Below are 16,300 nucleotides of genomic sequence, written 5' to 3' on the forward strand. Positions count from 1 at the left end.
AGACTGGCGTATATCACAAACGTCTGACTGATCTCCGCGTCAGCTGTTATTTAACTAGTCTTGGCATCATCGGTCCGGGCAAAATAAATGAAGGGATAATTCAGTATGTGATTTTCACTCTAAATGCTACCGACCTGCAAGCCAGGTGTGTAAGCCAGGTGTTCAAAAACGAATATACTAATATTTATGTTGGTTTGTTTACTGACTTTAATAATATAAATGTAGAGGAAATAATAGTGTAAGAGTGACGCCTTTTGATTTCTATGAATCCTCAACCTTTGAAAAAATTGATATGTAATATAATTCTGTATTAAGAGGTTTCTTGATCGAACAGAAGACATGTGCTTAAGCGCTGACAGATGCTGATGAATTTCTTAGGTTAACTCCGTTTGAAACGTGGAAACTTGTGTGGCACGGTCGGACCTCACGGTTTGTGATTTCGGAAAGGAGAACGGCGGTACCATATCCTTCACGCAAAAATAGTATATTTGGACGAGTTTGGATGATTCGAGCATTTGCTTATTGAAACGGACATTTTAAATTGCTATTTTGCACACTCATCATTCTGTCAGTCTTTTGAATAATCTTACAACAAGGTCGAACGCATGTCAACTAACTTGGATTGCAGATACACTTATGACACCATGCTTCCTTTCATAAGTATTAAATTTTAAATAATGGATACTTAATTTGTAAGGCGCTGGTATTTTACTACAGCTGTTGATATTCCGACAGCAATTCGAAGTATACAGATGTCCTCGTGGAAATTAAAGTACTCGATGGTAAGCAGAGCGTTATAAATAAGCAAATTTCTTCAAGTACAAAGTAATTAAATCTATTACTTAAGTTTCATGCATCCTGCAATGCTCGGATAGAAGTCTTCTATCTGAGAATTGCAGGATGCATGAAACTTAAGTAATGCATTTCATTACTTTATCCTTGAAGTAATTTGTTAATATATATATATATATATATATATATATATATATATATATATATATATATATATATATATATATATATATAATTTGATAAACAATGAAACAATATACCCACAATCAGTGGTTTTAATTGTATAAATTGTCGTTTCAACGTTTCTTAATTAAATGTTTATGGCTGGAGGAGTATTCATATATATTCAAGTTCTCTTATATAACACTAGGTCGTTCTTTCTTCAGACATATTGGACAGGGCTGCATGTTGATGAACTGTGTGACTGCGAATCATTCAGTAATGATTTATCCTGCCTAAATGCAAAGTTTTCATTCTTAGAATGTTATCAGCGAAATGTTCCAAATCCTTTTTGTACTATCAGCGACTGAAGTTATGACCCTGTTGCTGCATGGGTGTCACCAGGATTTTGGTGGCTCTGAAAACTTACGAATCAGGAGATAGCTATTCATGATCGGTTAGGATGTCACGGGTTTTCAAACATTGAGTTGTCAGTTGATGAATTGTTAGGGAAGATACTCGATAAACCTTGCTCTGATGGTCATAGCTTGTGGAACGCTTATTTACTAATCTTCCTAAAATACGTCAAAAGCCTGCTTGAAAATTCTTAAATTCACTCAGAACCTCATTGCAAAGTTTAATATAAGTATTGCAGTCTAATGTAATATTTAGCTTTGCTTATACTTTCCGAATCGAACGTTGGCATTTTTCAGTTGAGGAGGGCGTCTTATTTTCACTTGCAGTAACTTCGACTTATAATTGGACTGTCTTCTCAGGCTCTTATAGATTTCATATGACGAGGTGCAGGGTCTTTGCAATTTGCTTCGTCAACTTAACTCTGTTCCCTGGTTCACGCTTTTGTGGATGTGTGACGTGTTCGTCAGTCGATGTTTTGTTCTCCGTTGAAACTTTGATCTACTAAACAAATTTCCTGTCCGATAAATCTGATGATAAAGATGGCGCCTTTAAAGCTGTTAAAATTGTTCAAAGACGATTTATTTATTTATTGTCAAGATTCACTTTGGAAAGAAGGAGCAAAATATGGGAATCGACAACGAATTGCGATGCATCGATGTCTGGCCCTGGAAATTATTAGAGACAGCAGAACATTTGGTGGAGAATGCGGGTATTACTATATGCATATATAAGGTAGCTATAATACAATGAATACAAATGCTTTCTAAACTGCATACACTCATACAAAAAAAATTGTTGAAAAACACCAGATATAGGTATTCGCAGGGTCTGTGAAAATGGGAAAAAGGTCTTTTCCCAGCTCATGGATATATATGCATTGCAATAACTTTATGGCAGATACCCCGACGCTATTTTTACCAAAATGTTCCCGGCTGACTATATCCATAGGTTATGTATGGCTGGCACTTCAAATCGACCTTCCCTATCCCTAGACCTAGCACCAGGTAAGACACAAGTGGCACTATTGGACCTCCCAGCAGAAGATAGTGGATCCTATTCATGTAACAAGTGGGGATAGCTTACTGTAAGCAAAAGTAAAGTCGTCCTCCTCAAAAGAGCTCACGATGTTAAAGGTATATTGTCACCTGTTCCAATTTTGCCACAGTTACCATGGAAAGAGAAATCTAACCAATCACAGATTTTAAGCGGGTGGCCGCTTTATAAAAACAGCGCCTTCACACGGGCAATTTGAATACCAAGGAACGCCCCTTTGACCATATATGGGCATATTTAGATTACGGGTGACTGTATACCTTTAAACACACGGGCCATGTCCAGTTTTCACTATTAGCAGATAAGGGTAGGCGTGAAATACTTATTTATATGCATACTTAAATATCGGAAAATCTTTAGAAAGGTGGAAAAAGTCGATTGGTCAAACTTAAAGAAGTAACAATATCACACTTTGTATTCGTCTGTTATTTAGCTCACGTAATGACCGTCGTAATGAACTTTTAAGAGCTATAAGAGCAGTACTAACGTGTGACACTGTGTATATGACAGATTTATGGACAGCTTCGATGACTGCACTAGCGGTATTGATCTATTTTTCACCCTTTACAGAACACGTTTACCAGACATCCCTGCATTATTTTGCCTTTAATTGTCTCCTTTGTTTGTTCAGAGGCGTTGGGGCAGTAACCCTAATAGACAAATTTCATAGTCTTTAAATGGCTTGACGTGTCAGTACATCAAGGTATTGCCATTGGTATGGGTTCAACGATCGACTTCGACCTTCAGTAATAGCAAACCATATTATGAGAGTTATTTACTTATCTGCTACAATAACGTTTTTGTTGAGCAAATCGTTACAGTTCTTAGCGCACAGTGTTTAATTTTAAATCTTACTCTTTATGATAAATACTGGTATGTAAGGTACGGAAGAGTTGATGAACAGCTACTCTTTTTTCTGATTTCAGAGCCCCAAAAATGCTAATGGAACAGCTCGAAGGCCATCACTACGACGAACAAATGCGACCTAATATGGGAGGTATGTTATTCCAATCTGTAACCATGGTCTTCAAAAGAGTGTAAAATGGTGAAGCACGTAATGTACAAAAATAATTTTGCCCAATGGCTGAAGACACAACAATGACTGGAATGTCTCTCATCATAGTTGATGTTAGCCTTAGACTGTCACGATAACAAATTAATCCATCCACGCTGACAGAAATAGGTTTAACGGATAAACAATCGTATATAGCACTGAACACAGGTCAATGTGACATAAATATTCTGAGTGACTGACCATTTTAATCACCCTATATCCTTTCATTTTAGTCGGTATGAATCCACTTGTTTCGCTAGAAACTCTATAACAGCTGACGTCATTCTCCCATGAGTGCGTCTTGTTTGCTTTTTTCCTACGCAGCTTATTTTTTTCTTGCAATAAAATGAAAGATTTGGATTCCCATATATCACCTAAATATATATCATCATCATGTTCATACATGTAAATGCAAATGGCCTTAGACATATCTCACAAATGTAACATGTTATATTATATTTACTAGTTTGGTTGTTTGTTTGTTTGTGTTCTGCTATATTTGGATGTTTCCTTTTGGCGAATGCTATTATGAAGTAAACAGTTTCGCTAGGAAAGTGATAAAAGAAAAGAAAGTTACGGCAAAATGGCACAAAGCCATAATCCTATCTGAGAGGTGCAATAGAGATTCAAAGCAAATAGTTTCTTAGGTTAATGTGTTATATTTCCATTGTAAAGGGCGTCAGTTAACTAAGTGTTGTAATTATCCACAGGGGAGCCTATCAACGTTTCTGTCGGTCTTTTCATTACCAGCATACATTCCCTGTCAGAGATATCAATGGTGAGTATACGCCGGGCTCAGAGTAATGGACTTAACTCCCTGCAATTAAGGAAATAATGACTTGCCGACGAGAGAAATGCATGTGTCACAATCACATTCCATCCATTGTTGAGGCTGACAATCTCTATGGCCATGACATGCTGATGGTTTCGGCATTTCATCGCGGAAATCGATCTTTCCGGAGCTTGCAATTGCGAAACAAAACCAATGAATGTGTGTCACAAGAAGCACACACATCATCTCGTCACCAGCGTATAGTTTCCGTTTCGCTGTACGTTGTATTTGGCTAAAGCAGTGTACTTCGCCGTATATACCAAGTGAAAACACAGAATGCATACATTTTGTATCTTGCAAAGGAGGAGAAGCCTTTACAAGGTGTTCGTTATCAAGCGAGAACAGATATAAGGGTCAAGTATTAAAATTGCAACACAGTGACATCAGCACACATAAACTCGCGAAAGCACCCAAAACATAGAAAGATGATAATTCACTCCTATCAACTGACGTGTCACTTCTGAACTTGCTGTATAAGGTAGTGCCATTGGATACATTCCGCGCCCAAATGTTTTGTAATGACACCCGACATAACAAGAATGACCCAAATTAGAGATAAGTAATATATGAGAACTATAATACGGCGGTATTGAAAATATTGTATTTATATAACAAGCAGAGGATCTCAGTTGATTTTTTGTGTTAAGGTATTTTTAAACATTATGCATATTAGTATGGTTACGATTTAGGTCAGGATTGTTAATTTAATGGTATTTTCGCTTGCTTGCCTTTATCTTTTTCAGGACTACGGAGCAACGATGTATCTGGTTATGGAGTGGGACGACCATAGGCTGCTTTACAACAGCACGGAGTCAATTGACTTAAGGTCTGGTTCAAAACTTCAGCACATGGTCTGGACTCCCGATCTGTACTTTGTCAACGTCAAGGAAGGCGAACTTCACCAGGTCACGGAAACGAACAAACAGATGCGCATCCATCCGAGTGGACATGTGACCTATGACATACGGTAGGTAGCCACGCTTCGAGCCGGACGTAGCTAATTGGCTGGAATGATTGTTTTACGATTTGTTTTGAAATGTACGCCTTATTTTTAGGGACATCATCTTGAGGACAAGTGAAAGATTTCCGTTGTCCATGACTTACTAGACTATGGCACACGCATCACAGGAAATTTGCCATCCATAAAGATTTAAAAGCCATCCAATTCATTGATTCTTCGCTTAAGATTAGCAAGCTCATACAGATTCAATCCCAAAAATAATACTTTAATTCCTAACCACTGTGGCAAAATGCAGATCGACAGAAGTTACAAAGTCATCGTTCAAACGCAGTTTACAAAAAACTTGGGGAGGTCAAATACCTTACTGCATTGCTAATTGAACTGTCCGAAATGTGAAGTTCGTTCACCTCCCAGGGTAAAGGAGAAATAAAAGGTGTGACTGACAGAGGTCAGACAGAATCACACACAGATTTAAAACAGCTAGAAAAATTCTTGGCCAAAGAGGGTGCTGCAAGGCAAGCAAGCAAGCAGGCAGACAGTCAGAGATGGACAGACAGTCTTTCAAACACTACTTGTTTTCAAGTATTGTAACAAAATTAGATGAACACGTTGAGGTAGTGCTGCAACTCATGTTAATGGGCCAAAGAAGCTCGAAAGAATATATACGACCAGAACAAATAATGCAGCAGGGCTGTTGCGACAAAAATATTGACTCGCGCGCATTGATGATGAGATTTTTGGAAGAGATGACGTGTAATCAATATCATCATGGAAATAAAGCATGAAGGCCTTAGAAACCAGGCACTTGACACCAAATTACATGAACATCACTAACTTATAAGTACTGCTTGGATTCACCAATTGGTGCATCGGCTTGTGCTGATGCTACTTTTGGTGTTATGTATATGTACTTGAATCCCCATAAATTTCTGTTCTGTATTTTTAGTGAGTTGAATTTTGTGATATAAATTGCCCTTTTCTCTGGCCTTGAACAAGCGGTAATTCTTATAGACCTGAGATGTTGCAAAACACATCTCAGGAGACGAAGTTTCGCAAAAGCAGTGTTCATGTTGGGTCAACGAAAAGCAAATTTTGATCTCGTCAGGGAAGTGACCGGTTGCACATTACAGGTTGATGTAACTTCTGTTGGCTTATTTTGTCAGTCTCACTTGAATTTGAATAACGTCCGTCACTCAAATTGATCCATAGCTTACTTTGTAGTTCTGAGACCGACACTCACTGAAAGTCATCAGTAAGTCGAGACTGCTTCGGATAAGAAAGTCGCAATTTTCCCTCTGGACATCATCATGCCTCGTTTGACGGCTGCGTACATTTCGACATTGTGCGGTAGTTTGCTGTCTCTTTGTATCCAGTTAAGTCACAATCCATGAATGGTTTTGGAGCAGACCCTTGCCTTAAAATACTGCCCCAGAGAAAATGCTGCCTCAGAGTAGTTATTAGGTTTAGACAAGAAGAATTATGTACTTACAAAATGAGCCGCGATTGAATCAACCGGCCTTACTCTGATTGGTGGACTTTATTGTTGTTCCTTTGTAACTATTTAGTCTGCAAACAGCATGCTATGTGGTAGACGCAAGACCCGGTATTTTGGTGAAGATGTGACAATCACAATGCCAAACCCCCTTAATGTTTTTTAACAATTCACAGTATAGCGCTTCATAAACTGACGTTTGAAAAGTAGTAATTCGGACATTATCACCCGTTTAACAAATCCTTCTTCTTTCCACGCAGCGTCAGTTTGGTGCTTATTTGCCATATGCAACTACAACGATTCCCGATGGATAAGCAGTCATGCGCCATCGAAATGGAGAGCTGTGAGTTATTTACATAATTTTCTAATGAAAATGCTTATGTGTTTTCTTCACCGTATTACATCTACATTGTACAACTTCTATCTGCAGTTCATAATGACACGAAAGTATCAGTTTATAGACATAGGTAAATTATTATCTTCGAGGAAAAAAAACAATCAGATGAATATATCTTTGAAAATGCTGGCTGTCATACTTTTATGTATACAGGACGTGACTGCGATTCACATGACCTTGTATCGGCCCAGGCAGAGGAATCCTTTGATCTGTGTAATATATTTTGGTCAAGAATAACCAAGGGCACTAGCTGTCATGAGATTACAAAATTAGACATGGCGCAGAATATTTACAATAATAAACTTGAATTGTCAAGGTCCCTCTGGGAATACTCCAAGGAAACATTTACAATTGACACATGAAAAGCTTATCTTTTAGTTTGTCCTTTTCTTTCGTTATCTCATCGACCATAGAAAAACGTGACTTCAAGTGCCACTGCTGAGAGAAGAACGTGACTAAAAGCCTCACCGATAAAAGAATTTGGCAAGTAAATAATACCGATAACCTGACAAGGCCGGGTCCTCTTGGCGGTTCTTGACATCAAGAACGCCGCCACCTGAATATTAATTGTATAGCTGGTGCTCCACATAATTTAGCAATTGTCACGTGTGCACGGGGCGGGGTAAACATCCAAAGCACAGATACGTGCACTTTCCTTGACCAACTATGTTGAAGCGGCATCTGCCAACATGATCGTCGCAGCAAAACTGACAAATTTCTTTGGGCTCTTCATTCTATAACAACCTCACCGACCAAATCATTTCAAAAGGACACGTTCTCAATTGGCCAGTCGTATAATAGATGTGATATCTCTTTTCTTTCAAAGACTGGAGAGCATGTTACTTAGATTCACAAGTTTCAATCGCGTCGTTAATAGCAAAATAATTGAAATCACCTCTCGCAAATTACTTTGCGATGACTTTAGTTAGATAAAGCTGGAATAAGGGAGGGTCAATGCCAACATGCATAAATAGGCTGGAAGAATAATTTTTGAACTCTCTAACACATACATGGTACAGTATGTTTTCATGCTAAACCACGTTACCTTCTCCTTCTTCTAACTTCAATCACGCCGATAGATGCTAATGCATTTCCTCCCTTAAAGGGAGGGGGTCGTCGGAACTCTGCTCAAAGGTTGCCAGGGACCCCTACTACCGATGTAAACACTGTCTCTAGGGTACGTTGGCGATTGATGAAAGTTAAAACATGTTTGTTAACAATGATATCGTAAAATTTAAATGTTGCAGCAATGTTGACGTGATGCATCTAGATATCATGCATGAAATACATTGTTAGTAAACAAGCAAGTCGCACACGCGCAGTTCCGACGACCATGTCCCTTTAACACTTTGAGCTCCAAAGTCACCTGAATGAAATATACTATAGTCAATTTTTTTATTATTTTTGCCAAAATTTGATAAAAAACTGTAGCTGACGAAATGTGATATCCATTTGGTCCAAATTATAGAAAAACTTACAGAAAAGTTCACGAAATTTGTTAAAGTATTGCAGCATTAAAATTTTGGTGGGATAAATTACAGCAGTCAAAGGGTTAATTGCTTATAAAGTCTTCCATCTGTGTGGGCAACAGCGAATCACTGAAGAAGTACAACGCCAAAACTGCTGTGCGCTACTAACGTCCATATTTAACGTCCATATACCTTGTCAAGGGGAGGGGTCGTCGGAACTGCGCGTGCGCGACTTTCTTGTTTACAAACAATGTATTTTATGCATGATATCTACACGCATCACGTCAACATAGTTGCAACATTATATTTTGCGATATTCATTGTTAACAAACATGTTTTAACCTTCATTGGTCACCAACGTACATCGGTCACACGGGTCCCTGGCAACCTTTGAGCAGAGTTCCGACGCCACCCTTTAACTGAAACCGCATCGAGCAGAGAGGTGTGGAATATTGAGACTAATGCTATAATGAGGCGTGAATACCTTTCCATCGTAGTCACAGTATTTTGCTCCGTCCGTGCCGAGATATTAGTTTCACTTCTGCCAATCGTAATAATTATTTTCTTCCACAGATATACAATCCGCTTCAGTATGTATTGTTGTTCAGGAGCCGGCGATAATATTTACCAATAGAAAGTAGTACGGGATAATAACTAATTTGCATAATTTAGCGTGAAATAATTTCTTAACCACGGTTTTCTATGTAAACATTATTAATGGCACGTGACCTGTTTCTGAAATGCATTGAAGTGATAAAGCACGTGAAATACTTTGCTAAAAGCAAGCAATTAGAAAAAATATTAAAAGCAGTGATAATTAGCTCAATCAAAAGCTAAAATACTTAGAAAAGTGTCACAATTTTTAGAAAATGCAAAAAATATACAGGGACTATATTATCTCTGTTTGTGAAAATACCAACTGTATTTCGCTGCCAACAGATTTGTAATCTGTGGTACATATGTAATAATGAGAATAATGTTATGATGAGGCGTGGAATATTAAGAATAATGTTATAATCTTGTTATAGGGTTCAAGCATGAGTACGATACAAAGACGCAGCGTGTTTGTTCACTCTGATGATCACTCCCATGGCACTATGCGCTAATCGTGATTTTTAGTCTCCCGAGTAAGAGTGGATAGTATGCGCGACTGAATCTTTTGCGATTGACTTTGCTCGATCGCAGGATGTGACATTTTTACCGTGGCAATTATTCGTAATGGTAGCACATGAATTCCGAAATGCCAATGTGTGTTTCATATCGCTTTTAAGGACAGGATAATGCTGAGACTTTTAACTGCTCAGATTCTAGTATTTTCCATCCAGCAATGATTCTGAAAGACTCCAGATGGTTGGTAGACAAACAAGCTACCATATACGGTACATCCGGCAGACGTGTATTTCTCTGGATTTTCCTATTTGTCACTACGTCAGGGAAAAGCACCAAGATATGCATTACGCTCACCAGTAGTACTTTTAGGGCGATTCGCTATTTCTAGGCGGTATCTAATGACTTTTCACTCGTAAGATCTCGGCCTGAGTACAAAACACCTAGATCGTCCTGCACGTGACGGTTTGTCTGCCTAATCGAATAATAACTCTACCGATTGGTGTCCCTCAAATCTCAAATTGTTTATTATCCGAAAACAAACTTTAAAATCAACTATTTCTTGTTACAGTTAGTTACAGTACGAAGGATGTGCGACTTTACTGGGGAGCAAATTTCAGTGCCATTATTCCTGACAAAGTCGCCCTGCCCGGGTTTATCATCAAGAAGCCGACAGTAAGAAGACAGGAGTTGGAATATCCCCTTGGTGAGTGACAGGCCTCGTCTCTATCTTTAATTGATGAGATTTGCCGCCTGCAATCAATATGCCCGTGGAATTAACGGTTGACCTGTTGCAGGTGTTCATTCAAACACAAGTGAAAAATAACCTTCAGTTTCCATAAATAATTCCAGGAAAAGCTGCCTTCATAATTTTCTCGGCAAAATGACATATACAAGGAAGACTGCAGACACTCATGTATTCAATTTATCAATGAGAAATGTCACAGCATTCAACTGAATGAAATAGACTTAGGCGTATGGTAAGGATTATCTAGAAGCAACCAGGCCGAAGTGGCCCAAATTACACCTTGTGTCTAACCTAACCTATATTCTAAAAGTGGTGCAAAATATTTCAGCCGATAAGAGACTATATTTCAGCCGCTAAGAGAATATATATATATATATATATATAATATATATATATATATATATATATATATATATATATATATATATATATATATATATATATATATACTTGTTTGTCAATGGAGGCAGAATATATTGCTCAATGCATTTCTGCAGGGCTTTAATACTTTACTTAATATCTTGGAACTTGTAGTTGTCACAGGCTGTTTAATATATATATATATATATATATATATATATATATATATATATATATATATATATATATATATATATAATATGTATATGATATTATCGGATGAATATTTAATCTATATGTGTAGATAGACAGATAGATAGATAGATAGATAGATAGATAGATAGATAGATAGATAGATAGATAGATAGATAGATAGATAGATAGATAGATAGATAGATAGATAGATAGATAGATAGATAGATAGACGATAGATAGATAGATAGATAGATAGATAGATAGATAGATAGATAGATAGATAGATAGATGGATGGATAGATAGATACACTCAGAAGGAAGGGGAGATTATTTTCCCTTTTAGCACTCAAAAGAGACGCTTTGTGTGCAAGGAAAGTGATTACAAAGGAATTGAAAGGATTGAGTTATTGAATAATTCATGTTTTATGAAAACACTGCTGGAGTGAAATTCCATCCGACTAAAACCAGATGTAGTGATGGTAAATTTCCGCCTTTGCTTGTACTCTGCACTATATCTGAATAAGACATCTCCTTAAAATCCCGCGCTCTGAAGCAGCCAATCAGGTCGTAAAGTATACATCGGCCCCTGGGGAATGAAAACCACAAACAGCTGCATAGTGGCGTGATCAACTGCTCACTGTGTCAGACCGTATACTCCTTGTTCATGTAACACTTACAGTATCACTTACAGTAACACTTACAGTACATGCATTAGACGCACTCAGACAGTTCATCATTTCATCGAAGCCTTTGACAGTCTATGTTGAGACCAAGTGAAGACAGTAGACACAGCGACTTCGCGGTCTAACAGTGAAAATACTCTTTCCGACTCAGATTGGTCAGCTGTTCTGACCCGGGGTTCTGACCGATGCGCGAGATTTGAACGCGATCTCCTATGGCAATGGTTTAGATGAAGTGAGGCGACGCGACAATCAGTGAACCAGAAGAGCAAAAATTCAAGCAAAGATAGAAGCTTCGCCATCTCCGCATCTGATGTTAATCAGATTGAGCGAGATTATAGCTTTACAAAGACAGACAGGGGGTATTATACAAGTGTTCAATTAGTTTTAAAAATCAGGATAAATTGTAAGACAAAATTCTTCAGTGTAGGCGCCATTCGCAATTCGTTCGTTCGACATAATGGATGAACGACTAACGATCGCGTGAATCCAGCTCACCGTCGGCAGGCTTCGACATCGCCCCGGGTATTCAAGCCTACAGAGCATTAATAAGCCTAAGGACACCTTGCAAACTCGTCGAGCCAGGTAAAAGCCTAGAAAGAGGACCTCGCAAATGAAATTAATATTATAATCGAACGATGCCAAAGACGTGATACACCACACACAAGTTTATGTGTGATTGTTTTCTTGAAGTGCAAGCCTTATTATAACAAACCAGCAAACCCTTCAAGAAAATTAGGTGGACAGAACGCAATTCTCCCCGGGTAGCTCTTGAAGCGCACAGCTGATCAAGGATAAATATACTGCCAGGATAATGTGTAATTATATTTCTCAATACAGAGTTTCGAGCTGCACATTTATATCTGTCAAGTCCGCTGTGTGGATTATATGCAACGGGGCACGGCATATCACATACCTTCCACGTCGCAATGACCGTACTGGTGAATCAATTTATACAGGGCCATATTGCGAGCACAAAGTCTTGCATGTCGATTAAGGTAGTATGCGCCTCGAAAGTGAGAGACTTAAACTTTTGCTCAAAATTTCCTCAAGGAAATCGGGGGTCACTGTGCAAATTTTAGAACTAGAGAAACAAATTACGCAAGATTTACCGATATTTGAAAATCAAAATGGCCGCCATCCCTGTGTTGACTCTATGTATGGAGAAAAAGGAAATTTTCGATTTTCGAAAAACTAGGCCGGTTAAAAGTTTTCTTACACCAAGAGCTTTAAAACGAACCCCAACAAGCGGCAGATCAGAAAAGAATTGAAAAATTTGAGAGTCTGAATATCCGTCCCCCACGCGCATTCTACCTTTAGGCCTAGTTAATGTTACAATATATTGTACGCAATAACAGTTCTCGTACACCTAAATGAAGAAAGAGTGAATTCATAACAACTAGCTCATTGCGCATTCCGAGAAGCTACAATAGCCGACATAATGGCTTTTAGAATGCCTATTTTGGCTCTGTGCCAGTTGTGTCGAGTTTGAAGTCTTTGGCCTAGCCAAGAAGGCTACTAAATCACATATGTAGTCGGCATTCCGTGATGACATCACGCTCTTCTTGTGTACACTCGTTGACGTTTAAATTCAAGACATTTTTCGTGGCTAAGAGAACAAATGGGGTGATTACACGCTATGTAGAACCCGTGTGCGATATTTCCTCATCCAGAATTCAAAATGGCCGTGTCTCGCCAGAAGTTTGATGAGTAGGTTTGTAATATTTGTCATATTTTACGGGTATACCAAAATGATAACTTCAAGTAAACTGTAATACAAGTGACGTCAGAGCTCCCTAGATTCAAAGCCAAGCACTATTCATGCAACCGTCTGGAACATAACAACTTCTATTTCCGTCTTTTTTTAATTGACTTCTAAAATGATGTCGTGTTACGTGCTTTGGAAATTACAAAATTGTCATTATCTGCTCACTGATCCATATAAGCCAGCTTTGTCGGCTACCGACTGAAAGCAGCACAGAATGCCTTTCATAGCATTCCATTTTACTTATGCTCTTTCCAAGTGACATTGCAGCTTTTTTTCCGCTGCAGAAATTGCCGGGCATCCTTCCTGACGTTTTTAGGGACACGTTTTGTTTTTGAAAGTTTTGGAATGTAACATGTATTATACGATTTCAATTGCTCAAATTCCTCGCAGTGTTGATGTCGTGACGGCCGTTTCCGACTCAAAGAATGGTCATTACTCATTAGAGTTTAATTGTATTCGACACTTTTAAAGATATACGTAATTCCTTTTAAAGCAGCAAATGTGACAATTATATTATGTTGTGTTCTTCGATGTTTTATCGATGAAACAAAATGGACGTATCATTTTCATAATGGTATAGGGTGCTCCAGAAATCGCGATTTACGTTTTCTTGCTCTTGCTGATGCCGACCATAATGCATGTCTCCTTCGTTGTATTAAACATGAATTCAAAGAAGTTGGCAGGCTCCCTAAGAGGAAAAGAAGCAAAAACACCGGTCGAAAAATCTCAAAAGCCTCAGCCATGTTTAAGAAATACAATTACACAACATGCACGATTCACTAAAAAAGCAGCAAAACATGGTCACATTTAGGAAGAAAATTATTATGGAATAATGGTTGTTGAATCAACGTGATGCCAGGTGTTCCGAAATAAGTGAGCACATCCTGCCTAATATTTACATAACTGTGTGTGTGTATTTGAATGTGAAATTATCAGAAGGAAGACTGCACAGAAAGCACAAGAGAGCTTAGTCTGATACTTTGTCTAACCGGGACCGTGAAAATAGACCATTAAAGGGCCAGTGGCTGTAACCTTTGATGAGTTTTTCACTATCTTCGTTTTGTATGCCAACTGCAGCACCAACTATTAACCTCGTCAAAGCAGCATCTCTACACTGTAATTGTTTACGTTTCAATTCTAGTCTGGACCAGAATTCACTTGTTAACAATAGAATTGTAGCACACACATGTACAGACTGAGTTGAAAGCTCAATACTGTGTATCTCAACATGGTTTGGGGAGCAGAATAAGAAATTGTTGTCGACATACAAAACAAACAATAGTGAAAAACTCATCAAAAGTTACAGCTACTGACTCTTTCATCTCTATTCGAAAGTGTAGACGAAAATGTTTGAACAGGGTATCTGCACCTTTCTTTGTACTGCCTCAAGACATGCATCCATTCTTATAGAGTTAGTGTTGAGGCATCAAAGAAAGCATAAGAATATTTATAACAACAATAATAATGCTAATATTTATAGTCGGTGACCTAATCAATCACATCAATGAAATCGCCGCATAAAATAAATCTTTTCGTCAAACATCCCTTACAAAACAAATGAACGAAGTGTTTCCCTTATTTTTATATACTTTGAAAGAGCAATTAAAAACCAGTTCACCTAATTAAGTGAATCGTCTTTCCTCAATATATATGTGCTTTTACTTTGAACGAAATTCCTTTAGCTAATGAACACGCACGCAAAAGGCATGAGTGTTTGTGTGTATGACATGAGCGTTTATTTGTCACACAAAAATGTATAATGTTTCACACGCGATAACACAGCGTAAAAAACAAATATATCACAATGCATCCGATCCGATTCACACACATTCCAAGGATAGCAGTGACATGAGAATACAGACCCATACAGATAGTGAGAATACAGCGAATCCACATTTTGGCTTCAAACGTAAAACAACGTTGCATCAATAGAGGGATATCATGAGTTGCTCTTTGTGAGCCGATGGCGCGTACCTTTACCGATCGGTCACAATGGGTAATCGAAGACTCTAAGTAAATTGACAGACTTCTTCAGCCTCGGAGGATCAACGGACCACCGAGTATAATCCGGCAATTTCTCGTGTCAAGTTACTGTTGTCTCTGGAGATGAACTTTATTTTCCTTATTTGCAAATTGTCCCGTACGGGCTTTCATGCTCCACGACCTTTCGAAAACGTAATTATACGTCTGAATGGGTTCGTGCAATGTAACGGCGCCCTCATTTGAAGTTCAATTCCGGTCACGATTTCTTGAGATTGTGTCGGTAAGTCTCATCCCGTGAAAGCGATCAAGTTGTCTTCTTCACTTTCTGCACAGCCGTATTTCTAGGAGTGAGTACAACATTCAAGTGAGTTTAGCAATGTCCAGCGTTAAAGGTTGCCTCTTTCCACTGCTTTGCATGCCTAAGACAAATTATGCAAGTGATCAATGACGTCATGCATAAGAGCTTCCTTTAATATTAAAACATGTGCATGTCACCTTACTGTCTGTTACGGTAGAATGCGCCTCGTAGATGGATATTCGGACTCTCAAACTTTACAATACCTTTTTGGTCTACCACTTGTGCGCGCGGGAGCTCATTTTGAAGCGCACGTAATAAATAAAGTTTTCATCGGCTTAGTTTTGCGAAAATCGAAAATCTTATTTCGCCCCTGTTAAAAGTTGACACAGCGGCTATTTTGAATTTCAAATGTCGCGTATCTGTTTCCCTGGCGCCAAATTTTGCATGGTGACCCCTGCATTCAAAAGGGAATGTCTTGAGGTTTCCGTAGCCTTTTTGAAGATAGAATGCCAGTCCGGGATGCTCAAATCTTTAC

The 16,300-nt window shown here is 38.4% G+C and overlaps 1 protein-coding gene across 1 annotated transcript in view; it reads left to right on the forward strand.

Annotated features, from left to right (window-relative positions):
• LOC139131532 (glycine receptor subunit alphaZ1-like) overlaps positions 1–16,300 on the forward strand; it is a 95,764-nt gene that overhangs the window by 75,772 nt on the left and 3,692 nt on the right. Inside the window, exons 2-6 of the mRNA XM_070697625.1 lie at positions 3,348–3,418; positions 4,186–4,253; positions 5,051–5,274; positions 7,021–7,103; positions 10,305–10,439. Of these exons, the coding sequence (XP_070553726.1) occupies positions 3,348–3,418; positions 4,186–4,253; positions 5,051–5,274; positions 7,021–7,103; positions 10,305–10,439 (581 nt within the window). The remainder of the gene's footprint in view (positions 1–3,347; positions 3,419–4,185; positions 4,254–5,050; positions 5,275–7,020; positions 7,104–10,304; positions 10,440–16,300) is intronic.

Source organism: Ptychodera flava, chromosome 4, assembly GCF_041260155.1.
Source record: "Ptychodera flava strain L36383 chromosome 4, AS_Pfla_20210202, whole genome shotgun sequence".
In the NCBI taxonomy this organism is placed as follows: domain Eukaryota; kingdom Metazoa; phylum Hemichordata; class Enteropneusta; family Ptychoderidae; genus Ptychodera; species Ptychodera flava.